Source organism: Vulpes lagopus, chromosome 9 (assembly GCF_018345385.1).
Source record: "Vulpes lagopus strain Blue_001 chromosome 9, ASM1834538v1, whole genome shotgun sequence".
Taxonomy (NCBI): domain Eukaryota; kingdom Metazoa; phylum Chordata; class Mammalia; order Carnivora; family Canidae; genus Vulpes; species Vulpes lagopus.
This window is the reverse complement of record NC_054832.1, coordinates 1,878,362-1,905,903: the sequence shown is the minus strand read 5'-3', so window position 1 is coordinate 1,905,903 and position 27,542 is coordinate 1,878,362. Positions and strand designations below refer to the sequence as shown.

The 27,542-nt window shown below is 63.1% G+C and overlaps 1 protein-coding gene across 1 annotated transcript; it reads right to left on the bottom strand.

Annotated features, from left to right (window-relative positions):
- Positions 1-2,690: 2,690 nt before the first annotated feature.
- On the bottom strand, positions 2,691-7,550 carry LOC121498995 (vegetative cell wall protein gp1-like). The gene is made up of 7 exons (XM_041769437.1): positions 7,410-7,550; positions 6,601-6,711; positions 5,873-5,984; positions 5,277-5,403; positions 4,020-4,429; positions 3,017-3,944; positions 2,691-2,823 (listed from the first exon to the last, which is right to left on the bottom strand). Exons 1-7 carry the CDS (start codon positions 7,548-7,550, stop codon positions 2,691-2,693), a joined length of 1,962 nt encoding a protein of 653 aa, XP_041625371.1.
- Positions 7,551-27,542: the final 19,992 nt, after the last annotated feature.

Below are 27,542 nucleotides of genomic sequence, written 5' to 3'. Positions count from 1 at the left end.
CACCAGAGCCCACGGAGCAGGACCAGACTCACGGCTCCCATCCCTGCAGGACGCTGCACACCCGGGCTGAGCAGAGTGTCTGCGAGGTCCACCTGCTAGGCAGGCGGCCCCTGAGTCCGTAGAGAGTCTCAGGGGGCACATGTCCTCGGTGTCTGCCCCCACGCGCCCTTGTTTCCTGCAGCCAGAGACAGAAGCGCAGAATCTCAGAGCCAGAAGGAAACCGGCACCTGCCTCAGCCCATCGTGGGTCTTGAGCACGGAAGTATGAGATGCACCACGGGGTGTGCGCCCCCCTCGTCGCCCCCCTGTGCCCCGGCTTCCTCCTCCGCAATGGTCACTCCCCACCCCAGCAACACCGTGAGGATCCCGTGGGACCGAGTAGAGGGGTCCTTCGTCAGCTCGAAGGTATGCGGGGGCCAGTCATCGTGGCGGCAATGGAAGACGGGGGTGGCTCCCCGAGAACACCGGCGGGTGTTGAGTTGCTACCGTGTGTTGGACCGACTAGAACTGCATTTTCTCCCAGCACTGCAGGTGATCCCGTCATCCCCTCAGGACGAGGAAGGTCTCGCTCGGTAAGGCTGAGGTATTAGCTCAGGGGCATGAGAACCTGTGTAGCAGCCAGTTTCTGCTATGATGATGCTTTGTAACAAACGGTCCTTTCCCCCCTCCCAGATGTGCAGGGAGGCAGGGTGGTGCTGCTCGGGCTCCTGGGAGTTCCGGCCCACTCCACGCGTCTCTCCGTCGGGGACTCGTGGCCACCAGCCCTGCTCTCCTCATGGTGGATGACAGAGACACAGAAGCCAGCCCCGACCACGGAAAGATTTAAAGCTTCACATCTTGCCTGCTAACGTCCCGCTGGCTGAAGCCAGTGGATGGTCAGGCCGACATCGACGATTCATGGAGACCACTGCCCTCGCCAGTGGGAAGCGCTGGCGGTGTGGCTGTGTAGTTGGAACACGGGGCCAGCGGGAGAACTCGGGTCAAGAAGCTGGCCTCCCACCGCTAACGGCATCGCCGGTGCGCACCTGCGTCAGCTTGGCTCCAAGAACATTTCCTCCTCTGAGCCGAGAGGCCCCTGAAGCTGTGAGTGGGCTGGGACCTCCGCTCTCCAGGTGCCCAGGACCACCCGCCGCCCCAGCAGGAGCCTGCGGTGCCCCCTGTCCTGACGCCCAGGCCTGCCTCTGCTCCAGCCCTGCTGCCCCAGCCCAGGTGAGCCCACCTCACGGCCACACCAGGCCGGTCCCGCCAGGTGCATGTACAGCAAACAGGAACCTGCCCCTGGCTGCCCACCCACACACTGGAGGGAGCCCCTCGCCGGCCCACCCCCAGCACTGCTGGCGCACAGTAGGCCCTTAACAAACATCTTCAGAGAAGTGGACAGATAAGGAACCTGGGGTCCAAGAAAGGGATTTGTACCCAAATGCACACAGCAGGTCAGTTCTCCTGGCTGCTGCCCCTGACATCATCGTGACTGCTCCCCAGTGCTTTTTCCTCACCGCATTTCTGAGAGCTTGAAGGCACGGCTGTGCATGTGTGTGGTATGTGCTTGTGACTGCATGTGTGTGTACTGTGTGCGTGTTTGTGTGGGGGGGGCACACATGCCTGTGTGAGATGCAGTGTGCATGTGTGTGAGTGGACGGTGTGCATGTGATGTGTGTATGCATTTTGCGTTGTGTGTGGTGCATCTGTAGTGTGTGTGTGATGCATGTGTGCAATGTGTGTGGTACATGCATCACGTGTGTATGATGTGTGTGCATGCACGTGGCATGTGCTTGTGTGTGCATGTATGTAGGGCATGTGTGATGAGTGCATGTGTGATTGTAGCGTGCATGTGTGTGCACCTGTGTGCGGGGTGTAGGGTATGTGCACTGTATGGGTTGTTCATGGGTGTGAAGTGTGTCACGCATGTGTGTGATGCATGTGATTTGTGTGTCATGCATGTGTGTGCATAGCACCGGTGTTGCAGAGAAGGGGGTCAAGGGTACACTTGCATCTAGAAAGTCAGGAGTCCCCCGCGGAGATGATTTAAGGGTGGCAGGGCTGGGGCCCGGCTAACGGAGGCCAGGGTGGGAGCTGCTGCTTCATCTCAGTGCCCACCGAGGTATGAAATTAAGTCAAGCGCTGTTCTCGGCTGGAGTGATCACCATGCTCCAGCAGCAGAGGGGCGAGGACTTCTTCACGGTCAGCCCACCCCACAAGGGTTGGCTCCCGCAGGGGTGTGTGGGCAGCCTGGCCGGGAGATTCGCATCACGGGCCGTGTCTGACATACTGGGCCCCACCTCAGCACACAGTCTCGTGTCTGATTCGGGTCTAATGGCACCAGAACTTGTATTGTGTGTGTGAGAGACACAGAGGAGGAATCTGGTCTGTGCTCTCAGGGAATACAACCCTCAGTCATCCCCTAAGCAACCGAGGTCTTGGCACGTGGCTGAGGAACACACAGGGAGGGACAGAGAGGGGCCAGCTCAGGGAGGTGACGAAGGTCCTGGCAATGATGCTGGAGCTGAGGAGATGGAAGTAACACAGCAGTGGTCATAAAGCACCAGAAAGGAGCAGTGCCAGTGAACTTGGGGACTCTGGGCTTCCCCAGCTGCCACTATGCTAATAGGCTTCCCCCCTTCTCAAACCCAGTGCTTACAGAGCACTCTGAGCCATCCCGGGATGGGGCTGGTGTGCTGAGGACATAGGCAGTCATGACCATGATAACAGTAATGGTGGTGCAGAAATGCAGTGGTGGAGGTGAGAATGAATGGAGGTGAAGATGGTGGCTATGGTCACGGCGATGCTGACAGTGTTGGTCCCAGGGATGATGGTAAGAGCTCGCCTGAGGTGATGGTGATGTGAGGATGAGGTTGACGGCCATTATATTATGAACAGTAGTGGTGATGTGTAAGGGTGGTGATGGAGCATGTGGGGATGCTGGTGGGCATGCTGGCGGTGGTGATGGTGATAATGATGATGGTAGTGATGGCGGTGGTGATGGTGGAGGTAATGGAGGTGGTGACAGCGATGATGACGGTAGTGATGGTGGTGGTGATGGAGGTGGTGATGGTGGTGGTGGTGGTGATGGAGGTGGTGATGGTGGAGGTGATAGAGGTGGTGATGGAGCATGTAGGGATGCTGGTGGGCATGCTGGCGGTGGTGATGGTGATAATGATGATGGTAGTGATGGCGGTGGTGATGGTGGAGGTAATGGAGGTGGTGACAGCGATGATGACGGTAGTGATGGTGGTGGTGATGGAGGTGGTGATGGTGGTGGTGGTGGTGATGGAGGTGGTGATGGTGGAGGTGATAGAGGTGGTGATGGAGCATGTAGGGATGCTGGTGGGCATGCTGGCGGTGGTGATGGTGATAATGATGATCGTAGTGATGGTGGTGGTGATGGTGGAGGTGATGGTGGTGGTGATGGTGGTGGTGATGGTGGAGGTGATGGTGGAGGTGATGGAGGTGGTGATGGTGGAGGTGATAGAGGTGGTGATGGAGGTGGTGACGGCGATGATGATGGAAGTGATGGTGATGGTGGTGGTGATGGTGGAGGTGATGGAGGTGGTGATGGTGGAGGTGATAGAGGTGGTGATGGAGGTGGTGACGGCGATGATGATGGTAGTGGTGGTGATGGTGGTGGTGATGGTGGAGGTGATGGAGGTGGTGATGGTGGAGGTGATAGAGGTGGTGATGGAGGTGGTGATGGCAATGATGATGGTAGTGATGGTGATGGTGGTGGTGATGGTGGAGGTGATGGTGGTGGTGATGGAGGTGGTGATGGTGGAGGTGATAGAGGTGGTGATGGAGCATGTGGGGATGCTGGTGGGCATGCTGGCAGTGGTGATGGTGATAATGATGATGGTAGTGATGGCGGTGGTGATGGTGGAGGTAATGGAGGTGGTGACGGCGATGATGATGGTAGTGATGGTGGTGGTGGTGGAGGTGGTGATGGTGGAGGTGATAGAGGTGGTGATGGAGCATGTAGGGATGCTGGTGGGCATGCTGGCAGTGGTGATGGTGATAATGATGATGGTAGTGATGGCGGTGGTGATGGTGGAGGTGATGGTGGTGGTGATGGTGGTGGTGATGGTGGAGGTGATGGTGGTGGTGATGGTGGAGGTGATGGTGATGGTGATGGTGGTGGTGATGGTGGAGGTGATGGTGGTGGTGATGGTGGAGGTGATAGAGGTGGTGATGGAGGTGGTGATGGCAATGATGATGGTAGTGATGGTGATGGTGGTGGTGATGGTGGAGGTGATGGAGGTGGTGATGGTGGAGGTGATAGAGGTGGTGATGGAGCATGTGGGGATGCTGGTGGGCATGCTGGCAGTGGTGATGGTGATAATGATGATGGTAGTGATGGCGGTGGTGATGGTGGAGGTGATGGTGGTGGTGATGGTGGAGGTGATGGTGGAGGTGATGGTGGAGGTGGTGATATAGTGACGCTGGTGATGGTGACAGTAAAGGAGGAAGCGCTGAGTTCTCAGGACTGTGAGCCGATTCTCTGCATTTCTCTCCAGGCTCCGTTAACAATACGGTATTTCTTGCTCAAGGAAGTCACAAAGCAAAGGAAGCCCTCTCGAGCCAGTGGTCCTCCACCTTCATCTCACAGGTCTGCATGCTCTGATGGAACCTAGAAGCCACCATGGTGGAAATAAAGCTACTTTCTTTTTCCCCCAAAACTCCGCTGCTGTTCTCAGGTGTTCTGTTGTTGTGTTTATCATTAGCAGTGTTTGAAGGATATAAAGAGTCACGATTGTGTGATTAGAAACAAACTTGATTATGATTATGAATTTTTAGTAGATGTTTAGAAAACTCTGTATTCCATCTAGACATTTTTGTCTCCCATTGGTGGCACATCCACCCCCCACCAAGGACTTCTAGCCTATATAGCATCAAAATTGCAACATTTACGTGATGCAACTTATTTTGTTCCAAGAAGGAAACATTCTGCAGAGTTGACATTTGTGATAATATATTATGTCAGGTGAAATAGGCAAGAAGTTAATTAAAGTCAGAGAGTTAATTAATGAGATCCAGTGCACATTAACGATCATTACCTCATCTAAGAAGAGTAATTAAAGTGGCGTTGCTGGCGTTTCTCTATTCTCCTAGGTGGCGTGTTGACATAGCCCATAAGTCACTCCATGTTGGAGAGGTAATTCTCCCTCCTTGGCAGCTGGGACAGCCAAACGGGTCACCCATGGCAACGGGGGCTTGAAAGCAGCATGGTCCTGGCAAGCTGAGCGTCGGGCGCAGCGCGGGCAGGTGGGGATGGCCAGAGCTGGGCGCCTTCGACCCGCCGCGGCGTCCCGCAGAGCCCGGCGTCCGTCCGTCATCTGTGGGAGAGGGACTCTCAGCATCGCCCCGCGGGCTGGGCTGAGGTTCCACGTGAAGACGAAGTCAGGGGACACCCGGGCTGAATTGAACCCACAGGGTTAGGAGCTCCTGGAGCCGGGAACGAGGTCAGGTTCCCCGCCCCCACATCCCCAGGGCTCCCTATGGGGTGCAGGAGCCTCTGACAGGGGCCAGCGGCACAGGAGGCTGCGGTCCTGGGACCGTCCTCTAGAAGACAGAGCTTGGAAGGAGCCTTGAAAGGAGACGTGGGACAGCAGGCAGCAGAGGGATGGCGAGTAGTGTTCCAAAGGTGCCCGCGGCTACATGTTTGCGGGCACGGCTGGCGCGGCAGACGTGGGCACACGGGGTGTGAGGAGCACTACGAGTGGGGGCACCTGGAGACGTGCTGGAGCTTTGAAGGACACGTCGGCTTCACTCTGTGGGTCCAGAGGATACACGGAAGTTTCCGGAGCAGGACAGTAACGTAGCCGCTACCTACTTATAATCAGCCCTGGGTCGGGGGTTGGGGGCCTCAGGGCTTCACTGCTGACCTCGCACTCGGGAACCCAGGACGTCCACCCGGGACTGCACGGGAGCTGCTTTGTCCACTCCCCCCTGCCTACGGACTTCCTGCATCGCCGAGGCCTCTTCCCGCCTCTTGGGCTAAAACAGGCAGGACCCCCAGGCCCTATGCGCTGACATCGGTGGGGCAGGCAAGACCCCCAGGCACGCGCCCCTCTGTCCTCCCCCTGCCGCCGGCACGCGTTCCCGCAGAGGTGTCCCAGCCGTGACCGTCGGAAGGACGACCCGTCACGCCAGGCCTCGGGTGAGCCCGCATCCCCAGCCCCGGCAGGCCCACCCCCGATTCGGGAGATGCCACCCGGCTTCCCTGCTCCGCTCCAGCCCAGGCTCCGCGCTGCGTGATCTCGGCGTTTGTTCCAGGATGGCCCGTCTAGAAAAGGCCAGAGAAGCCCGGTATGTGACCCAGGCGCCCTCTGAGGAGGAGCCCGAGCGCCCCCGTGCCCTCCCCTCAGGCCCGCGAGGCTCGCTTGGTCAGCGCCCACCTTCCTAAACGGTTCCCACCCAGGCCGCGGCCTCCCCCCGGGGCATACTACGTCCCAGCCTGCAGTCAGAGAACCGAGGCTCGGGGAGGGGCCAGCCTGCCTCAGTGGCTGGAGTGACCCTCCCACTCCGACACGGCGCCACGCCAGCCCCAGGCTCCCCGGCGGCCCGCCTCGCCGGCCGAGCTGAGTGGACACTGTCCGTGCCGCATGCCCACCTCGCCGCCTGGCCCTGCGCTGACCCCCCGGCAGCGCGGGCACAGCTCACGGTGGCTGGTAATGGGCCCACTGGGAGCCACCGCTGCTGCTGCTGCGCAGTGACCGCCCGGCTGCCCGGAGCGGGAGGCGCAGTGGGACCCACCGCCCGGCCCGTGCGCCCTCTGTGCTCACCTTCCAGAAAAGCGCATGCGGGTCAGAGTGGGCGTCCCGTCCGGAGCCGCGCTGCACACCTGCCTCCACTCTGGGTGGGGCGGGATGACCACGGACCCACGGCTCTGCCGGGCTCCATCCGAGGTCCCATGACGGACCCGATTCTCTGGTTCGGGGTCTGCGCAGCCCACCTTTGCTCCTCCCCGACCTCCCAAGCTCAGCTGGGTCAGGATTCCCCGCCCCGGGTGCACCTGTGAATCACCCGGGCGCTTGGTTTTGTTTTGTTTTGTTTTGTTTTGTTTTTCAAAGATTTTATTTATTTATTCATGAGAGACGGGGTGGTGGTGGCAGAGACACAGGCAGAGGGAGAAGCAGGCTCCATGCAGGGAGCCTGTGGGACTCGATCCTGGGACCCCGGGGTCACGCTCTGAGCTGAAGGGAGATGCTCAGCCGCTGAGCCCCCAGGCGTCCCCTGGCCGCTTGTTAAAGGCGCAGACACAAGGCCTTCCCCGGGGGAGTCAGAGTGCGCTGCCTGGGCACAGGGCGGGACATGGGCCTGGGGGGCAGGGGTGCACCTGAAGCCCCCAGATCCGCATGCACCTCACGCCCTGAACGAGGGAACTCCCTGCGAACAGCTCTGGCTGTTTGCTCCCTGCACCGTGGGCGACAGGACGTGGAGAGAGGAAGAGAAGGTTCGAGAGCGGCGCCGCGGCTGGGGCCAGCGGCGGGTGGCGAGGACCCGGGGCCGCCGGCCCAGGCGGGCGAGGGACAGCTGCCGACTGCGAACGTGACCGTCCATCCTCTGGTGCAGCGCGAGGCGGGCAGCGTAGCCCCGGGGCGTGTTTATTCTTTGCTTCTCCGGGACGCGCTCATGCACAGCCAAGGAGATTTAGAATGTTTATGCGTGACGTGGGCCCGAATACAACAAGCCGAGGCGCCGCTATCGCTGGCTGCTCGGACTCCTAGGAAGTGGGCTCCTCGAGGAAGTGATACAGGGACAAAACCCACAGACGCCGCGGGGCCCTCGGGGTGAGGCCTGGAGACGGGCCGAGCGAGCGCGCACCCAGGGGCCCAGGGCTGCCAGGCGCCTCCTTCCCCGCGGCCCGTCCCCTCCCCACGCTTCGGTGTCTGGACCCGGCGGAGCGAGGGTCACGAGCACCTGCTACTTCTCGAATGCCCACGGCAGCCGCTGTTCTCACGAACGTTCTCACGAACGTTCTCTCTCCTAAGACCCACGCAGCCTGCGCCCCCATGTCACAGGCAAAATAACTGAGGCTCAGGGGGGTTAGGGGGCTTGCCAAGGTCACATGCGGCGTGCTAGAGCGGGGTCACGCCAGCAGCTGGACCCTGCCCGCCTGCTCCCAGAGCGTGAGGATGGCGGGGAACCAGGGAGGAGCCCCGACGGGGAAGATGTGACCCTCGTCACCTGGAAAAGGAAGCAGTTGGGTCTGTGAGGCCACAGATGGCAGCGGCACGTGGAAAAGGCAGGGGCAGGGTGGTGGCCGTGGGGGCAGCTGGGGGACGGTGAGGGCCCGAGGCAGTTGTGGGGCACGCGGACCTGTGTCGGGGATCCCAGCTCTGCCCCACACTGGGTGACCTTCCTGGAAACCCCTCGCTCCCCCCTGCCCACCTCCCCCTGGCCTGGGTTCCCTGGGGACGGGGATGGGGATGAGCACGGTGGCGGCACCGTGGGCAGTAATGGGGGTTCGGTGAGCTAGTGGTTGTATGGCCGTAGGCCCCATCGCAGCCTGGCCCTCCAGCCCTCCGCCCCCACCCCAACAAGGCCTCCCTCCCCGCCCCCCGCCCTCTGCCAGGGACTGGAGACTAGAGGCCTCCAAGGTCAAAGGCGCTGACCCCGTGGAAGGGTTCCTGAATTCTCCCCAAGCCAACAGGGAGATGGTTTCGCTACTGACCACGTTTCACTCTGCACGAGGATGCTGGTGCCATGAGGTGCTGGGAGCACCCCCAGGCTTCCAGCGAGCACCCGACTCCTGGGGACCCTTCTCCAGACTGACAGGAGGTGGGCCTGGGGCAGCAGACAGGCGGCTGGCGGCCGGCCCTGCAGGGCTCACACCCCAGCCCTGTGGCCTGTGAGCCGGGGCTCCCCGTCAGCCTCCCTGCAGCTTCCATCCCTCCTGTGTGAGGGGATCCCCCTGGCTGAGAGGTGGGGAGCAAAGGGAGCAGATGTGCCCTCTGCCTGGGACAGGGAAGGTGCAGCCAGGCCAGGGTCCGTCCCTCCTTCAACGTCTACGAAGCTCCTGGCTCGGAGCAGGGACAGTGGTCAGACTGGGGCCGGGAGCCCGGGAGAGGGAACCCCCCGGCTGGGTGCTGCCCACCGCAGCTGCCTGGGCCTCCGTGCACACCTGCGGAGAACCCTCCATGTGCTCACCTGAGGCCCCCCCGGGAGTCCACGGGGCCACAGGCCTCAGCCAGAGCCACTCTCCTACCGTCCCAGGTCAGGGGCGAGAGAAGGGTTGCCGGATTCCTCCAGCCTCACACGGGACAAACGCAAGCCAGAGGAGTATTCCCCGTCTGTCTAGGACTCAGATGTAGCCGGGGTCCTGCCTGCGTGGGTGGGGGCGCGTGCGGGTAGGAGCGTGCCAGCCCCAGAGGCGCCTGATGCTCTGGCCTCCCCATGCACAGTCCGGGGGGGGGGTGAGCACATGCACCCCTCCTCCCGCTGTCCTCAGCCCGGATGGCATCCAGTGGGCCCCAGGGCACCCACGGTGAGCCCAAGGCAGGTGTTAACATCCTGCTACTCCAGTACTGGCGCTTCTTGCTGTCCTGAGCTGGGTCCGTGGAGGAAGAAGGTGGAGTGGATTCAGTCTCCTGAACTAACCCCGTCAACCAACTTGGACGGGCCCAAACACTGGGAGAAAGGCAACGGCGAGGCCTTGGGGACAGAGACACAGCCTCCAGGGAGGGCATCTCCCTTCTGACCTCCAGGACCGGCAGGAGAACCACCCACCTCAAGAGCTGGACCTCTCCTCCAGGAGGCCGTAGGGGCGGGTGCAGGGCAGAGAGGGGAGGAGCCCCACACCCACCTCCACTCGTCCCCTGTCCCCACAGTCTGCTCTAATGTTGCCGTAAGGACAAAATCCTAAATGAAGTGCCACCGTGTCAGCTTCTTGGCGGGGCTGTTGTGTCTGTTTGGAAGGATGTCAGCCGTGCCGAGGCTGAGGGAGGGGTGCTCGGAGCGTCTGAACCTGCAGCCACCCCAAGCTTCCACCTGGAATCTGAGCCTTCTCCCTCCTTTCCACCCCTCACACTAGAGGCTCCTTTCAGTTCTGACTTCTCTTGGAGCGTCCCTCTTTCCCCCTTTCCTTCTCCCCTCCTCCTCCCCATCCCACTAGCAGAACCCACCAGAATGGGAGGGAAGTAGCTCGCTGTCACATTCCATAAAGGTCAAGCAGGTTTGGAGGGCCAGATGGAGAATATCCCACCCCGGGGTGGTGGTGCCCATGGTGATGGTGGAGGTGATGGTGGTGGTGCCCACGGTGATGATAGAGGTGATGGTGACAGCGGTGACAGAAGCAATGGAGTAGTCCCCAGGGTTGCTGGTACTCGGGCAGCAGTCAAGGTGACATTGATGGCCCCTATTGTCACAGACAACGTGGCTGCAGCGCGCGGGCCCCATCCTGTCCCCCCTGAGCCCCCGAGCACTACCCCTCCGACAGCCTGGGCCCCAACTCAGGCCGAGCAGCTTATGAAGATGGGTCTTCGGTTTGGGACGCTCCCCGCAGGAGGACGTGCGAGGGGAAGCAGGCAGGGTGTCTGCCTGGCTGCCACACTAATCAGGCCCCGTCCCCACCCTCTCGGGAAGAACCGTCCTTTCCACTGGCTCCTTCAAGCTGTAATCTGGTTAATTAGAGCCAATTTGCTTTGGATCCAAACAGTGTTTACTGTCACAGGCAGACAGTCAGGGGACAGCGGAGACTAGCCCCACAAGCTCCTTCGAGAAGACAGAGGAAGCTGTGCCCCCACGCAGACGCGCCGTGCAGGCAGCCGGAAAGGCCCAGGCCCCGGGGACCCACGCAAATGGGTCCGAGCCCCGGGACCCCACCCGGAGGCCAGCTGCAACCCCAGGAAAGCCCCTTCATCTCCGGGACCTGGGCCTCCACCCTCCACAAGGGTCACCAGGGCCCCCCAGTGGCGCTGGCTGAGCTGCAGAGCCCGTTGGGGGGCTCGCCTCACCCACCCCTCCTCTGATCCTGCGCCACTGACAAGCACGGCTCTGCGGCCCACGGATGCTCATCGGTGGACGCGTGCCCGACCCTGCCCCCGGGCCTGCCGCACGAGGCCCAGGACGCCCAGAGGACGGTGGCAGGGCCCGGGCGTGCAGTCTCCGCACTCCCTGCTCCCAGGACTCGCAGCCCCCGTGGGGAGACGCACCCCCCTCACGTCCTGAAGACGGAGTCAGCACATAAACACGGCCCCAGGTGCCTTGGGACTCAGGAGGGTGCCGGTAGTCGGAGCAGGCCCCGGGGATGCAGCACTGCAGGTGGGTCCTGAGCCGAGGTCCGGTCTGCTCACGGGGAGGCGTGTGGTCCAGGGGCCAGAGCGCGGGCACGAGTGGAGCTCTGGGGGCCCTGCTGGTTCCTGCTGCGGGATGCGGGGAAGGCACGTGGCCACCCGCGTGGAACGGCCAGCACGGTCTGCACGCGGAGGGGCCCTCCCGGGGCGTGGCCTGGGCACGGAGAGGAAGGAGCCGTGATCCTGGCATCGGAGTGGCAAACCCGGCGCTCCTGGCTGGGCCAGCGGGACGTCCGTGAACGAGAACCCCGCCAACCCTGACCCCCCGAAAGGCCCCAGTGGGCTGGCAGCTGGACCACAAGGGGGCCCGAGGGGACCCAGGCAACGGAGATGGTGTCAGAGCTGCACTTGCTCGTCCGATTCCGGACTCGGAGACCAGCTGGGATTGCCAGTCCCCGATGTGGATGAGAGCCCGGGTGGGGGTCACGCCGGCCTCGTCGGCCCAGCTTCCCCCGGGGCAGGGGTGCCAGGTGAAGTACCAGACGCCCAGGTCGGCTTGAACATCAGAGAAGCCATGAGCAGGTCTTCACTGTACGTCCGGGTGGGATGATGCAGGGCAGACACACGGATACTGAGAATCATTCGTCCCGTTTCTGAAGTCCACACTTTCCCAGTCATCCCAATCTGCAGCCCCCCTCAGACGTGGCCCCCCAAATCCCAGCTGCTGTGGGGGGAGTCCGGCTTTCCCCAGGGAGCCCCAAAGGCAGAAGCTGTGTCCCCTCATCGCATGCTGAGGGGATCCTGCCTCTCCTGGTGGACGGGGTACCCCCAAGAGAGAGGCCTTGAGCCCCAAAAAGTCCGTTCTACTGAGCGAGGCAGTTCCATAGCCAGCCCCCGCCCCCGGGCATGAGACCCTGACCCCCCCATTGGAATGAGAACTTCCCATCGCTCGGGGGCACCAGGATGGGAGGTGAGCCGGGCACTTCAGCATCTCCCCACCCTCGGTCCCATGGCCACCTGGCCTCTCCCCTGCCCTCAGACCCGCCAGTGCTGGGAGGCCCCCGCCTCCGGAGCCTCAGAGCTCGGAGGTGATCTCTCGGGACGTAGCCACGCCAGGGCCGGGGATCTTGTGCCTCTCCCCCGGCCACCCACTGTGGGAATCCCTGCCCCAGCAGCCATGCACCTCTGAGAACGGCGCCCACCCCAAGGCGGCCCATCCCATTCAGGAATAGACCTGACGAGCAAGAAATTCCTTCCTGATGAGACCCCAGGGGGCGTGCCTGTGTCCCCCACCTCCCCAGCCCCTGTGTCCAAATGCCTAGGAAAGCCCTTGGCGGCGCGAGGGCGGCGGCAGGTGTCTTCCCTTCTGGCATGTTCCTCTGGGCTCTCAGGCTTCGCCCACGGAGCTGTGTGTCTGGTGGGGGCCCCCGGGTCTGTCAGCCTCTGCTGTGTTCCAGAAGATTCCACAGCATCTGAGCCCCCAGAGGTTCCACGGGAGGCTCCTGGGACTTATTAGTGTCCATGCAAACTACCCCAGCCCGGTAACGAGAGGTCAGGCGCCCACCGCCCAGGGCCGCCCGAGGGAGGGGAGCCTCCTGTGGCCCCACCGCCATCCCGCCTGGCCACGGGACCACACCTCAGGCCGCCAGCAGGCCTGCCTGAAGGTGGAGGGAATATGGGGCTCGTTGGGAAGGCTCCGTTAGAAACTAGGGTGAGAGGCAGCGGGCAGGCCGGTGGGTGGGGGGCAGACAGGAGAGGCACCTTCACCCGGGCGGGTCGTGCCTGGCCTGTTCCCGCGGCGGCCAGGAGGACGGCTGGGCTGCAGCAGGACACAAGGGCCACCTGGGCTCCCAGGAGGCCTCAGACGGCCGCGGTCGCACGGTGCCCTGAGCGCAGGGCCGCGGGTGGGTCCTGGGCAGCGGGGAGGGTCTGGCGGCTTCCGCAGGCCCAGGCCCCTGGAGCAGAGCCCATGCAGGGTGGACGCAGCTTCCGGCGGGAGGCCGTCGTGAAAACCCAGGAGGGGAGACGGTGGCTAGGGCCAGGCGGGGGCCAGCGGGAGGAGCAGGTGCAGCCTTGGCCTTGGCCGGAGGGGCGGGTGTGGGGAGGGAGAGAGAGAAAGAGGGAGAGAGGGAGAGAAAGAGAGAGAGCAGCCGCGGGGCCAGCTCCAGGGCTGTGACGGCCCCCCCAGACCGGGCGGGGGGCAGAGGCCCAGGGCCGGGTGGGCTCTCTGAGCTCCACTCAGGACAGGCTACGTAGGCAGAGCGCGGGTGGGGACGGCAGGACGGGAGGACCGGAGGGCGTGGGAGCAGGGAGGGGAGAAGCCGGCGAGGAAAGCCGTGCCAGGCCCCTCGAGGAGCAGCTGCTCCTGGCCGCTTGCTGCCGTCAGGACCTCCGGTTCGGGGTGCGCTCACGGCAGGGCAGGCGGGGTCACTGTGAGGTCAGGCGCTGGTGGCCAGCAGCGTGGAGACCCCTCCCACCCTGTGAGAGGCCCTGCGGGGCGCACCCCCAACGCCCGGAAGCAGAAAGGAGCCAGGGTGGGCTCGTGGACCCCGCGTCTCGAGAGCCCCGGGGTAGGGGTCTGCTGCCCGGTCGGCCCCTCCGCGCACCCCGGGAGCCCAGATGGGGCGGGCCAGGAGGACTTGCTGCACGGTGTTTGCTAAGTGAACAGGCTCGACAAGTCAGTGAGTGAGCCTGACAGCTCGGGGGCTGGGGGCTCCCACCGCCCCGACGACTGGGGAGGGGACAGGCTCCCCCAGGGAGAAACCCCGCGCCTGGGCGTTTGGGGTGTGTGGGCCCCGGAGCAGGAGGCCGGGCTGCGGCGCCTGAATCCTGGGGAGGCTCGGCCCCTCTCTGTGATGGGAGAAGAGAAATAATCTCATCAGGTCAGGGCAAGGAAAGGACAGAGCACTCAGGAAGCAGTAATGACACAATTCTGCATAATCGCCTCTTAAAAGCACTTTAACTCCTCAGAGGTGAGGGGCCTTTGGGTTTAATTGATCCTCGGGGCACTGAAATGGTGCTGGCAGCAGGAGAGGGGTGCTGGCCCCGCTCCTCCAGGCCCGTCTCCTCCAGCTCAAACCAGGGTCAGAGCGGAGCAGAGCGCTCGGGGACAGAGACCAAGCCTGGGCCCCCCACGCCCCCTGCACCCTGGTCACAGCAGCGTCCCCACCAGACATGTGGGCCACCCAGAGCAGCCACCTCCCCGCAGCGGAACGTACTGTCTGTGGTCACGGCCCCCCGGTCAGGTGTGGCCCCCCCATCCACCTTCTCTTCTGCACAGCAGGGCCCTGGGCGACAGGGTGGCCTTCCCCAGCTCAGCGCCCGAGCCGCAAACAAGGAGGACTTGGGATGATTTCATGGGTGGTTGGGTTGCCGCGGCCACAGGAGCCCTGAGCCCGAAGCTGTGCCTCAATGGTACTCACTGGAGGGAGGCCCACCCGGCAGCACCGAGCTCCACCGAGCTGCGTGTTGGGGTCGGCGGGCGGGGGCTCCGCTGAGCCGAGCTGCCACTAGCTTGCAGGAGGTGCACTCTCAGGCAGAAGTGCCCCCCAGGGCCATGGGATCTCCAGGCAGGGCAAAGGCAATTGGTGATTTATTCTTATGATTGATGACAGTGATTATAATGTCAAAGAAAATGAATATAAATGGCAATCACTCCGGGAGAGGAAACGCAGTCATAAGTTTGAGCTTGAGGAAGGAAGTCAAATACGGTTCCAGATGGAGGGGCTGCAGCTGGGGCGAGACAGTGAGTGGCTGGAGAAGGAACGAGGTGGGTCCTGAGGGGGGTCCAGAAGATAGTTCCCCGATATGGGTTGACTGCGAGAGAGTTCTTCACACTGGACACCACCTCCTTTCAGGACCGTCGGCTTTTTACTCAAGGAAGTGGTCTCTTTACAAAAGTATGATTGTTTTCAAAAATAGTAGACCCCATGCCTTATTTTTCTTGGTAAATTGTCCTCCCTCTCCATCTCCCCATCCCCTCCTAGGTCAGAAAGGTGTCCAGCACACAGTAGACACTCAAAATATAATTGATGGATGACCGGAGGGGGGCAGTGGAGACATGAGTGAATGGATAGTGGATGGACGGTGTATGGATAGTGGATGAAAGGATAGATGGTGGACAGGTGGCTAGATGGTGGGTGGATGGATGCTACATGGATGGATGGTGGATGGATGGTTGGATGGTGGGTAGATGGTAGATGGGTGGATGGATATTGGATGGATGGATGGATGGATGGATGGATGGATGGATGGTAGATGGATGGATGGATGGATGGATGGATGGATGGATAAATGGATGGATGGATGGATGGATGGATGGATAAATGGATGGATGGATGGTGGGTGGGTGGCTAGATGGTGGATGGATGGATGGATGGATGGATGGATAAATGGATGGATAAATGGATGGATGGATGGATGGTGGATGGGTGGCTAGATGGTGGGTGAATGGATGGATGGGTGGATAGATAGATGGTGGATGGATGGATGGATAGTGGATGGATGGTGATTGGTGGATAGATGGTGGGTAGGTGGGTGAATGGATGGATGATGGCCAGGTCAGTGAGGCGGTGCCATCTAATCCAGCCCCTCCCAGACCCCCCAGAGTCACTGCACCAGGGGTTATGTTGACCTCCTGACCTCAGTCTCCTCCTCATCTACCCTCCGCACCTAGGCCAGCACACCAGCCCTGTCACTCCACTGCTGTCCCTCTGCCTTTCAGGCCCCTCAGTCCTACAGACAGGACTTCAGGGGCTGCAGGAAGGCACACAGGGCCACTGTAGGGCCGAAGGTGCCCGAGATGAGCAGCCCCCTAGGTTCCGCGCCCTGGGGCTCACCGCTGCACCCACCCACCCACTACTTGATTCATAAGCCCCGTCTTCCCTGCGCGCGGTGCGGGAGCTGGGTTCCACGAGGTCCTGCGGGCAGCAGCGTGATGCCACCACACCGTGTGGACCCTCTCGTCCACCAGCAAATGCCGCTGTTTCGAACTCGCTGTTGCCACGGGGATCGAGCAAGAGGGCCAACCTTCTCTTCATTCTCCTTCCTTATTTCTGTATTTTATTACGGTTGAAATCGTTGCACGTTGCACGCAGATGCGCGCAGCCCTCCTGGGCCTGACCGTGGGTTCCTCGGCTGCAGGGGAAGGACAGCTGGACGCAGTGGGCCGGGCTAGGCTGGCCACGCAGCAGCCACAGGCACGGAGGCGCTGAGGGAAGGCGGGTGCCTGGAGGCCGGGTGGGCGGGGGCTTCAGGGCTCTGGGCGGTTGGGAGAGTCTCCCCAAACCTGTGCGCTTCACAAATACAGGGGGTGGGGGTGGCTGCAGCCCGGACACGGCACCCGCCAGTCGGGGCAGGTGGACGGCTGGCTCCGGTGGGTGTGCAGGTCCGGGGATTCAGCGATTTAGGGGACCCCTGGGAGGAGAACGGGGAGGGCTGCGTGGGCCTGTGGCCACCAGACAGGTGCCTGAGCCTCCCGTCAACCAGGCAGGTGCCGAGACCCTCGAGGGCAGGGCCAGCCCTTGCCCGCTGTCTGCCCAGCGCCCGGCCCACAGCGAGCTGCCAACAGGTGAACAGGGTGTGACGGCGAGCACACGGCCCAAGGTCACCCTGCCCGCAGCCTCCCGGGCCCTCCCGCGCAGGCTCCCTCTGCGTCTCCGGGGGCCTGTTCTGGACTTTGGTGAGTGCAGGGGGCCAGCCCAGGCGCTGCAGGGCCGGGGAGCGGCGGGCGGGGGGGGGGGGGGGGGGGGGGGGGGGGCTGATGCAGGAACCACAGGCACCACCTCCAACGTCCCCGCGCTGTCCCCTCACTGACAGCCGCCCGGGCTCCAGAGGCTCAGGGGCCGAGGGCCTTGCCGGAGCTAAAGCAGGTGGTCCCTGTGGGCCGCCCACGGTCACCACGCACCCCAGGAGCTCACCCCTGCTCCCCGGGGCTTGTGTGAACACGCCAGGGGTGTTCGGCGCTGTTTTATATTCCACGGTTTGCAAGAAGGAGGCAAAGGCCACTAAATGTCTGATGAATTAATAAATTAAGGACCAATAATAAATGAGCAATGTCCTTTTGTCTCAAGCATCTCCCCACAAAAGGTAACACACGCTTATTCGCAACAGCAACAAAAATCAAATACCAAGTAGGAAGAAGGAGGGCGGGGGTCGCCCACAGTCCACCCCCCGAAGATAACTGGGCTTTTTTTCTACTGTAAAAAAAAAAAAAAAAGTGCTGCTCTTATATTTCAGAGCATGAATCCTTCCTGGGGGTGGGGGGGAGCGGGGATCTTTGCCAGAGGGACCTGCATGCCGGCTTGCAGGCTTACCGCGGGCAGGGGGTGCCCGTCTGGGGGTCAGGGGCTTCGTCAGAGGTGGGGATGGGGATGCCCTTCCTGCCGAGGGTCCCAGGGCCACCCATGGGCCCTTCCCCACCGCGACACTCTCAGGGGCTTCAAAGACCTGCCTCCTCCCCCCGCTCCAAGGACTCCACCCCAGAGGAGCCGAGTGAGGGCAGGACGGCGCCAGTCTCTGGGGGTGGGGACACAGCGTCCTCCAAAGCCCTGATAGCCACACGGCTTGCATGGGGACCTACCTCCCTTGGGGGCAGCTCGACCCCCGAGGCACCTGGAGGGTGGTGGTGACCCGCCCCGATCACCCCAGGCCTTTGGAAGCTCCCGTCCAGGGCAGGTGGGCTGCGGCGGGGTCCCCAGCTCCCACTGCCTGGTCCCTGACCCCCCCTCCCCGACCAGCCACCACACGGGGGGAGACTGTGATTCTGGGCATGGGCCGCTTCCTGTCCTCCAGACTTGGGGACCACTCCCAGCGGGAGCGCCGCAGCCCCCACACCCCCTCCACCCGCTAACCCGGTTTGCTGGACCAATGCTCCTGTTGGAGGATGGGAGGCACCCGGGTTGTCCCCGCAAAGGGCGGCCCCTCCAGAAGCCCCAGGCCGGGGTGGGAACAAGCCTCAGTCTCTGTCCGGGGCAGACTGAAGGATGAAGCAGCCGTCCCATCACGCGGTCCTAACGCCAGGCTCCCAGCACGGCCCACGCCTGCATCCGGGGCAGCGTCACCACCGACCCGGCTCTCGTGTCCTGGTGACCCTTCCTGTATCTGCTGCGGGAGGTTGCGTCCCCTCTGTGGTCAGGGACCACCTTACCCCAGAAGTCTGGGAGGAACCAACGCCGCAGGAGCGGGAGCCAGGTCCTGGAGAGTCTCGTCCGAAGGGACGCTGGTTGCTGGGGACCTGGGGAGGGGATCGGCTCCGCCGCCCAGGAGTCTGGATGGGGTCTTGCGCCCGCCCCCCTGACCCCACGGGGGACGCCCCCGGCGAGTCCCTGTAGGATGGCAGACAGGGGACTGGAGGGCCCAGGGGGCCCTGTTGCTGAAGCAGAAGCTCCCAGGCCGCTGCACACAGGCCGGCATGACCAGCGGAAGCTCGGGTGTTGCCAGATGACCAGCGTGGGGCACGTGGGCGATGCTCGGGGCCTCGGCTGCCCGTGAGACCACGGAAACGGAGAGCCACGCACCGGGCGGACGGCGACGTGCACGGGACGTGTTGGTCCACGCGAGCTGTATTCCACCAACTGACAAGTCCCGGTGACACGGTCCCAGCCACCTGCATGTGTTGTGTTGCCTGCTGTGGTCACCCGGCTGGCAGGCGCACGGCCCTGCGTCCCGGCAGCTTTCGCCGGTCCCCCCTGAGGTTTATAAGTGAACTTGCATTAATCTGGGAACGACGGCAGAGGGGTTGGCGCCACGGTGTCTCGTGGCGCCGCCGCATCAGGTGTCTGAGTGCCGGCCACACGAGGGACAGGCCGTCTTCCAGCCGCGGTTTCTCCTTAGCAGCAATGAGCCGGCAAGCTCCAGCCTCCTTCCCAGAAGCACGCAGCACCCGCCACGCGCAGGAAGTCAGGGCTGGGAGCAGACCCAGCCGTGCCCCTGTGGCCGCAGGACCTGGTGGGCTGGGTCCCCGCACCACCTCCGGGGCCCCTCCCACCCACTGAGCCCAGGACGGAGTCGCTGGGACACTTGCAGCATCCACTTGTCCAGGCTCCCGCCCAGGTGCTCACAACCACCGGCTGTGGAGCTGCACGTGGGCCCCACGTGGGCCAGGCTCTCGGGGTGACCCCCCCCCCACCGCATCCCGGTGCCTGGAGAGGCCGCACTGCCTATGGGCCTGCCCGCTGGCCAGCCTGGGGCAGGGCGGCTCACCCCGGGCCCGGTCCTGGTGAGAGCCCCTGCCTGTCTCAAAGCCTGTCCCCACGGCCACCCCGGTCTCAGGTCCAAGCCCCCGTCACTTCTGGCCAATGACTCAGTGATAGAACTTGTAGCCCATCCGGCCTCCTGCCAGGGACAAACAGACAATGCCCTGTTACATTTAAATTCCAATGAATTTATTTTATTTGTACAGATCTGTCCCCTGTGATACTTGGGAAACCGCTATTTGCTCTTCATCTGAAATTCAGAGTTAACTGGTCCCCTGCGTCTGACCTTGCAGCCCTCCCCGCGGCCGGTCCTTCTCACCCAGGCCAAGGACATCTCTTTCCACGGCTTCTGAAAAGCCTCTGCGGGCTCTGCCCAGCAGCCACCCTACTCTCCGGCTCCGGCTGCGCCCCTTCCGGACTCCCCCAGACCACCCACAGGAGGCCGTTGTATTTCGTGCCCCCGTGGGGCGTGGCCGTGTCTGTGCGGGCGAAGGGCCCGGAGGTGACGCTGCTGCCTGGGAGACGGGGCAGGCTCTGGGCATCACGGAAGCCGCAGTGCCTGGGTAGGGTGGGATGCTGGCCTCCAAGTGGCCATGACCGCCACATCGGCGCCACCACGGGGCACGTATGGGGGCGCGCTGAAGGCAACTGAGCCTGGTGAGGAAGGGACCTGGGTCCCCCAGCCGCGTTCTGAGTCGGCTGGATCTGCTTCAGACCACCAGACGGGACTCAGACCCCCTCTCGGACCACAGTCCAGGAAGGCGCCCACACAGAGGGGCGGGGGGGGGGGCGCGGCCTGGCCTCCCAGTGTCCTGGGGGCACGGAAGTCATGACAAGATGCTCAAGGCATAAATAAGACATCCGCTCGCCCCTCGGACCAGCCTGAGCCCAGAGTCTCAGGCAGCTGATGTCGGCGGGGGAGGCTTCCTGCGGGGAGGGTACATCTACGAGTAACGGAAGACCCTCGGCCTTCAGGGTCGGACGCTACACGAGGCAGCTGCGCCCTGGGGCTTCAAACACGCTGACACCTCAAACCAACCCGAGCCACCCTGCTGGCGTCCTGGGCACCCCCTGAAGCAGGTGAACCCCCACGTCCTCTGCCCCATGTGTCCTGGCTGCCGTGTAACCAGGAACGATGCTGTTTCCTTGATTCGCTTGTTCTGTGACTGTTGTCGCCCTGAGTGTGGCCAATTGGGGGAGTGGCCTCTGCCTCCCCTGTGCTCCCCTCGCCCGCTGGCTGCCCAGCATGCCGATCTGGGGGCCCCTCTGCAGCCGGCGGAAGGGGGGCCGTGTGCAGAAGCAGGTGCACAATCCGCAGGCTGGCCCCAGGCTGGGGGCAGTGGTCTGTGAGCAGGTGGCAATGACCGTGCGCTGGGCAGGTGGCTCAGCAGCCCAGGCAACGTCCTGCCAGCTGCCATCAGGTTGAGCAGAGCAGTGGCCGTGACCTGCTGGGGCACCTGCTGGGGCCTCAGCCTCCTCGGCAGGAGTGCACCTGAGACACCCACACAAGATGACAGTGTCACGTGGCTCAAGCTCATTGCTGTGTGGCAAATGAGGAAACCGAGGCACAGAGCAGCAGGCTGCCCACTCTCCGCCAGGGAGCCCACAGCAGAGAGCAGGACATAGGTGGCCCCGACTTGGCACCTGCTGTGGACGCAGCCCTCCCGGCCATTACCTCTCCAGCCCCCGCAGCAGCCCGTGGGACTGGCTCCCAGTGCTTCACCCACTTCGCAGACCTGGGGGGACCGGCAACCCCAGGTCAGCGTCTGAGGCCAAGCCCACGGTCTGTCGGCGGCTACACTCACTCTAACCACTGTCCCGCCTGCCCCCAGCCCTGTGAGCCTGGGCCGAGCTGCCCCCAGTTGTGCAGGGCTGCGGGAGCCTCAGCTCCTCTTCCTGGGGCCCTGGGAGCGTTTGAAGATATGAAGCTGGAAAATGAAGTAATTTCACTGGTAAGTGACTCAGAACATTATGCTTAGATTGGAACAAACATGGCTATATTATGAACACAGCAAGGATTTTTAAGATGTAACAAGAGTTGTCAGGGAACATCAGGGCGCTTATGTTGCTCCTCTGCTGCTAGCCGGGCTCTGTGGCTCGCCGGGAGCAGAGGTGACCCTCGTTGGGTCCCATGATGCAGGCGTTATTACACCTAATCATAGGCAAGTGGTAGAGAACCAGAGAGGGCAAGCTACACGCCCAGGGTCATCCAGCGGCTAATATGCACATTGAGAGCTCAAGCATGTCTCTTGTGGCCCCAAGAGCAGGGTGTCTGGAGGGTGTTACAGCCAGGGCAAGGCTGGGACACGGGGAGGCCTCACCTGACATGGGGATAGAGCCCCCCTCCCCTGACTCAGACACTGAGCTGAGCATGGGACACCTGGGCTCCCATTGCTCCCATCTCCACTGCTGCATCCTGTCTCCACTGAGCCTCAAGGCCTTTACCTCTACAGAAGGAGAAATGACACTTGCCACATGGGTCTGCAGGAAGGCTGGGTGGGAAGACGTGTGGACAGCAGCCAGCCTGCACCCAGGCATCGACATCTCACTAACCTGTTACTGAGCCCTCTTGTGTCACCCAAAACCCTCATGTGTCATCGGTTGTCCACCCACTGATCTCACAACAGTATTTTGCCCACAACAGCCCAGGTCATTCCTTGTTCATGGATGTGGACTCAGAGCCAGGTCACTGGTCACTGCCACTGTTATGGATAGAAGGATGGGCAAGTGGGTCGATGGATGTGTGGATGGATGGATGGAGATGGATGGATGGATGGATGGATGATGGATGTATGGGTGGAGACGGATGGACGGATGGATGGATATGGTTGAATGCTTGGAGATGGATGGATGGATGATTGGGGGTGGATGGATGATAAATGAATGGACGATAAATTGATGGTTGGATAGAGATGGATGGATGGATGGATGGTTGGATGGTTGGATGGATGGGGTGATGGATGACAGAAGAATGGATGGTAGATGAATGGGTAGATGGATGAATTAATGGATGGATGGATGGAGATGGACGGATGGATGGTTGGATGGATGATTGGAGATGGATGGATGGTTGGTTGGATAGAGATGGATAGATGGATACATGGATGGATGGATGGATGGATGGATGGATGGATGGATGGATGGGGTGATGGATGACAGAAGAATGGAGGGTAGATGAATGGGTAGATGGATGGATGATTGGAGATGGATGGATGGACGGATGGACCAAAAGTGAATGATGAGTGGGTAGGCGGATACCTTGTGCAGAGGAGAAGAACGTGCCTTCTCCCAGGACTACCACCAACTGGCCCTGTGCTGGCCTGTATGGCCCTCACCCTGAAGTCCCCTTTGTGCAGCTCCAGGGTCTCTCGGGTGGCAGAGGGGAGTGTGCCCAGGAGGCAGGGCTGTACCTATAGGGTCACTTCTGAATCCCCACCCAACTGTGTCACCACAGAGACCCTTTTCCCAGCTAGGGAGGGAGGTGGCCCGAAGGAGTTCCACCCCCTCCCGGTGCCCTGGCCAGGACTTGGCCCGCATGTGTGTCCCTAGGGATGAACTGCTTTCCTTCTGGACCCCGCCCTCCCTGTGTTCCCAGAGGGGCAAACAGAAGACCCTGGGGTTGGCGACGTCATCTTTGTGCCAGAGCCTTCTCAGCAGAGGCAGCCTCAGGGAGATCCCAGACTACAGGGCAAGGCTGAGAGCCAGGGTGGGCGCCCAGGCCCTGCCACCACCTGCCCCCCCCCCAGCTATGAGCAGGGGCCCATGGATACACGGGTCCCCCGAGGCAGCCTGGGCTGGTAACACCAAGGACTTTCAGCCCAGCCTTCCCGGCCAAGTGAGCCGGGGGGCCGGACACCCCACACACAGCCTGGCTCCTCAGTGCCCAAAACATCAGCTCTTGTCGTTACCATCGGGAAAAATGAGGCCCTGGAGAGGCGACGGTCCCCTGCCGCATGGGCCCCGGAACGCAGGCGTCCCAGTTCCCAGCCCCTGCTGAGCCCACCCCGACCAGACGCCCCGCCACCAGCGGCGACTCCCCAGCTGAACCCCACGCTCGGGGCGAAATCGGTTAGTGTGTGCATCTTCCTCGCCCGCTGGTCCTGGACCCCTCCTGTCGAGTCCCTGCGCCCCAGCACACGGGCTGGGGGGACTCTGGAGGTGATGATGACGTCTGCGTGGCGCTAGCCCCGTGTGTCCTCGGTGGGTGGGTGGGGCAGGACGGGGCGTGGGGCAGGGGGCAGGGAGGCGGAGTTCGGATCCCCACCCAGCACAGGCCTGGCCCCGAGTAGTAGACGCTCAATAAAGGACTGTTGAACTGAAGTGAAGGGGAAAATGGACTTTCTTTGCTGAGAGCTGCCCGGAGCCCTGCGATCCACGGCGGCCATCGCTCCCCCCCACCCTCCCCCCCGCTTTGTTAAGTGGCCGCGCTGTTTGCTTGCAGCCGCCCGACCGCAGGACGCTCGCCTTCGACTCCGGGGAAACCGTGACCTCGGGCCGCTCCTGCTGATGGAGCCTCAGACGGCATCTGGCTCACGGGGTACCGGGGACAAAGGGCTCCTGACGCGGGGACGGGGTGGGCCACCACCCCCAGGGGCCCCATCAGTCTGCGGGCCCTCCCCAGACTCGGCCTCAGAGCGGGAGACAGACGTGAGCAGGGCAGGCTCCTGGCCCGGCCTCCAGCCTCCCCAGCCTGGGTGCACCGTGGGGACAGACACACGGGCTTGGAAATTGCAGGGTGCTGTGGCCGGGCTGCAGGTGCGCCACCGTCGGGGAACAGGGGCCTCCCCTCAGCCCAGCACCCTGCCAGCCTGGACGTGAGGGCCCACCCCACCCGGCGGCTCTCCCTTTCCCTCTCCCTCTCTTCCCCTCTCTCTCTTCCTCTCTCTCTCTCTCTCTCTCTCTCTCCACCCCAGCCCCTCTGGGCCTGTGCCTTTTGCTCCCGCCTTGTCCCCCAAGGCCAGCGGCCAGCCAGGGGGGCAGCCCCTCCTTCACCACTCCCCGGGGGCCCTTACGTGGCATCCCAGACCTGGGGGTCCTGGGAGACTCCTTGCAGCAGACTCTGGGTGCCCCTGGGTCCCCCAGGCCCCCCGCGTGCCAGGCCAGGTGCCAGGAGGGGGCGTGGAGCTGGGAGCAGACAGAGACGCTAGGATTCTGGGCGGGACTGTTGAACTGGGGCCGTGCCCGGGGCTGGGAGGCAGCTAGCTGGGGGCATCAAGGGGAGGCCTCGTGGAGGAAGGGGTGGGGTTGGGAGAGCAGGCCCGTGGGGAAGGCTGCAGGGGGATGTGTTGCTCCACGTGCAGGGCCTGGTGGATGGGTGGGTGGCAGCAGGCCTCAGCGCCTGCCCCAGGCTGCTTGCTGGGAGCCCCCACACTGGGTCTGGCCTGGTGCAAGGACACCTGGGGGGGCCGTGTCTGTCTCCTGCTCGGACCATGCACTCTGGGGAGGGGGACCGGTGCCCCCCGGCTTCTGTGCCCGGCCACAGGGTCCTCAGTCACCCTGTCGGGGCCCTGGGAGAAAGAGGCAGACACAGGAGGCCCAGCCCTGGCTCCACCGCCCCAGGGACTCACTTGCCCAGCGGGGACCCTGGCCCTGGCCCCACCGTGCTGTGTGCAGAGCACCCAGGGACGCAGGGCACCCCCACCCCCACCCCTGCCAGGGACAGAGCCTCCCCAGCCGCCCAGCTCCCTTCTCCTGTGCCCAGGTGCCTGCCCCAGGATGTGTGCAGATCCTACCGCCCGGTTGTTCTTTAATGTCAAGCCAGTGGAGGAAAGTCAGCTTCGGTTTGTGCTGCAGAAAGGAGCTCGCTCGAAAGTCCCTCCGAAGCCAGAGGGACCCGCTCCTCAAAGCCCCGGCCCCCTGAGCCCCCTCCCTCGCACCACCCTGTCCCCCCTGGCTTGGTGACAGCTGCTGGGCTGCCCCATCCACACCCCACACAAAGCCTCTGTAACCCCGGGGCCCGGCGATGGCATCCAGCCCGCTCAGCAGGTTGGGGTCAGCCAACCACACTGCCGTCACCTGGTCACCTTCCGCACCGCCAGCCATGTCCCTCGGTCCACCAGTCGCCACCGCCGCGGCGTCATCGCCATCCCCACCACCTCCTGATCCGGCAATCGCGCTCCCGAGCATGTACCCAAGAGAAAGCACAGCAAGGACACGACCAGACACACGCACACTCCTGTTCACAGCAAAGAGTTCACGGGAGCCCAACGCTGGGAGCGGCCCAGTGTCCACGGGCGGGTTCACACCGTGTGGCCCAGCCGCACGCGGGGTATTGTTGCTCGGCTCGGGCAGGAGGGAGGTGCTGACACCTGCTCCCGGTGCACAAGCCTGGAGATCCCCCGCACCCCGTATTTTGTTTTAAAGAGAGAGGGGAGCGGCCCGGGTGGCCCAGCGGTTTAGCGCCGCCTTCAGCCCAGGGCGTGATCCTGGAGTCCCGGGATCGAGTCCTGCGTCCGGCTTCCTGCAGGGAGCCTGCTCCTCCCTCTGCCTGTGTCTCTGCCTCTCTCTGTGTCTCTCATGAATAAATAAATAAAATCTTTAAAAAAAAAAAAAGAAAGAGAGAGAGAGAGAGAGAGAGAATGGCTCGGGGCCCCGTCAGGCCTGTGGCACACAGATCCACTCACAGAAATTACAAGGAAAATCCAGTGAGCATCCAGGGTCCCCAGATAAGGACAATTTCCGGCTGACCCAGGGAGGAGGGTGACCTCACCTGTGTCCTGTGTCATCCGAGGCTTCCCAGAGGCAGGTGGGAAGAGACACCAGCCCCACGGCCCCAGGACCATGGCACACCTGCCCAGCCTGTCTGCAAGGTCCCCAGCACAGTGGGCTGCGGCCCCCAGGACCCCCCAATCCTGCCTGCACCCCTGTAAGCCCCCAACCTCGTGGTCAGCCGATGTTCCGTCCTGGTTCTCAGCGTCCAGGGGCTCACATCCCGCTTTCCAGTGACGTGAGCAGAGGGCGGCCGAATGATAAGGCTGTGCCCCCAGCAAGCCGTGGTGCATCGCATCCAGGTGAGCCCTTGAGGCAGGCGTGGGCAGCAGGGGCCGCCCCCCACCCCCAGGGCTCCTCTGCCTACAGCTCGAGCCTCTGTCATCACCGTCGTCCTGGCCTGGGTCTGTCTCCCCTGCTGGGGCACAGTCTGGGCCTCTCCTCCCTGTTGGGTCCAGCACCCTCCCCCCCACTCTGCGCCTGCCCAGAGCAAAGGCTGGGCAGGTGCTTGCGGGATGGACGAACAGTGAAGATACAGCCCACGGGTGGGTTTCCAGGGAGGACGTGGGACAGGAGGGGTCAGACCCACGGCCCTGCCTGCCCCGGGAGATGCCTGCTGGCCACCAGCCCGCTGGCCACCGCACATGGCGAATGCAGGCCTGAATGCATATTACCTGAGCACCTACTATGTGCAGGGCCCGTGCTGGGCCAGCCCGGGGTCAGACAGATGCATGTGAGAACGTGAATAACAGCCTGGACCCCAGAGTCGAGATACACCTCGGCCCTGCCGTCTGCCAGCCCTGTGACCCGGGCCTCTCTGAGCCTCAGTTTCCTCCTGTGCAAAATGAGGATAGTTGCATCACCACCCTAGGCTGGAGGGGAGGGCGTGAGGGCTTCGGACAAGGCAGGGCCAGGGGCAGGGGCAGGGGCAGGGGCAGGGCCAGGGGCAAGTGTGCCGAGGGCCCCCGGGGCAGACAGGAGCCCGTGCTGAAGTCCCTGGGTGCTAAGCAGGGAATAGGACCTTGCCTGCAGCCCATGGGGAGCCAGGGCGGCACTGGGGCCGGGCACCTCTTCCCCAAACCCCCCCACCCTGCCCCGGCGGCTGCGGCCCCACGCAGCCCCTCCCCTCCCCGGAGTGCAGGGACGGGGTGCACAGAGCCTGGGGCTCCTCGGGGGTGGCACAGGCCAAGAGCCGCAGGAATGAGCTGAGTTCTCCCTCATGGCCCTGCTCTGCCCCCCCCCCCACCGTGGGACTCGGCATGGGGGCCGTCCCGGGGGTAGGGGTGAGGGGCCGAGGTGCCTCCATCCAGTCTCGTCCCTCTGATGTCTTGGGGCCCGGGAGGGGCGGGCAGGCCACCAGCACACCCCCCCCCAACCGAAGGGAGAAGCCCCTGCCTCCCTGGCAGCGCAGAGTG

Bases quoted from the DNA above. Each gene is read 5' to 3' on its own strand.
- LOC121498995 (XM_041769437.1), bottom strand. From the start codon at position 7,550: ATGGACGGTCACGTTCGCAGTCGGCAGCTGTCCCTCGCCCGCCTGGGC. The intron at 5,985-6,600 runs GTGGGCATGCGG...TGCCTGTTTTAG, and splicing joins GCGCAGGGCCAGGCGGCGAG to CCCAAGAGGCGGGAAGAGGC. The intron at 3,945-4,019 runs TACCATCATCAT...CACCACCTCTAT, and splicing joins ACCATCACCACCGCCATCAC to CACCTCCACCATCACCACCT.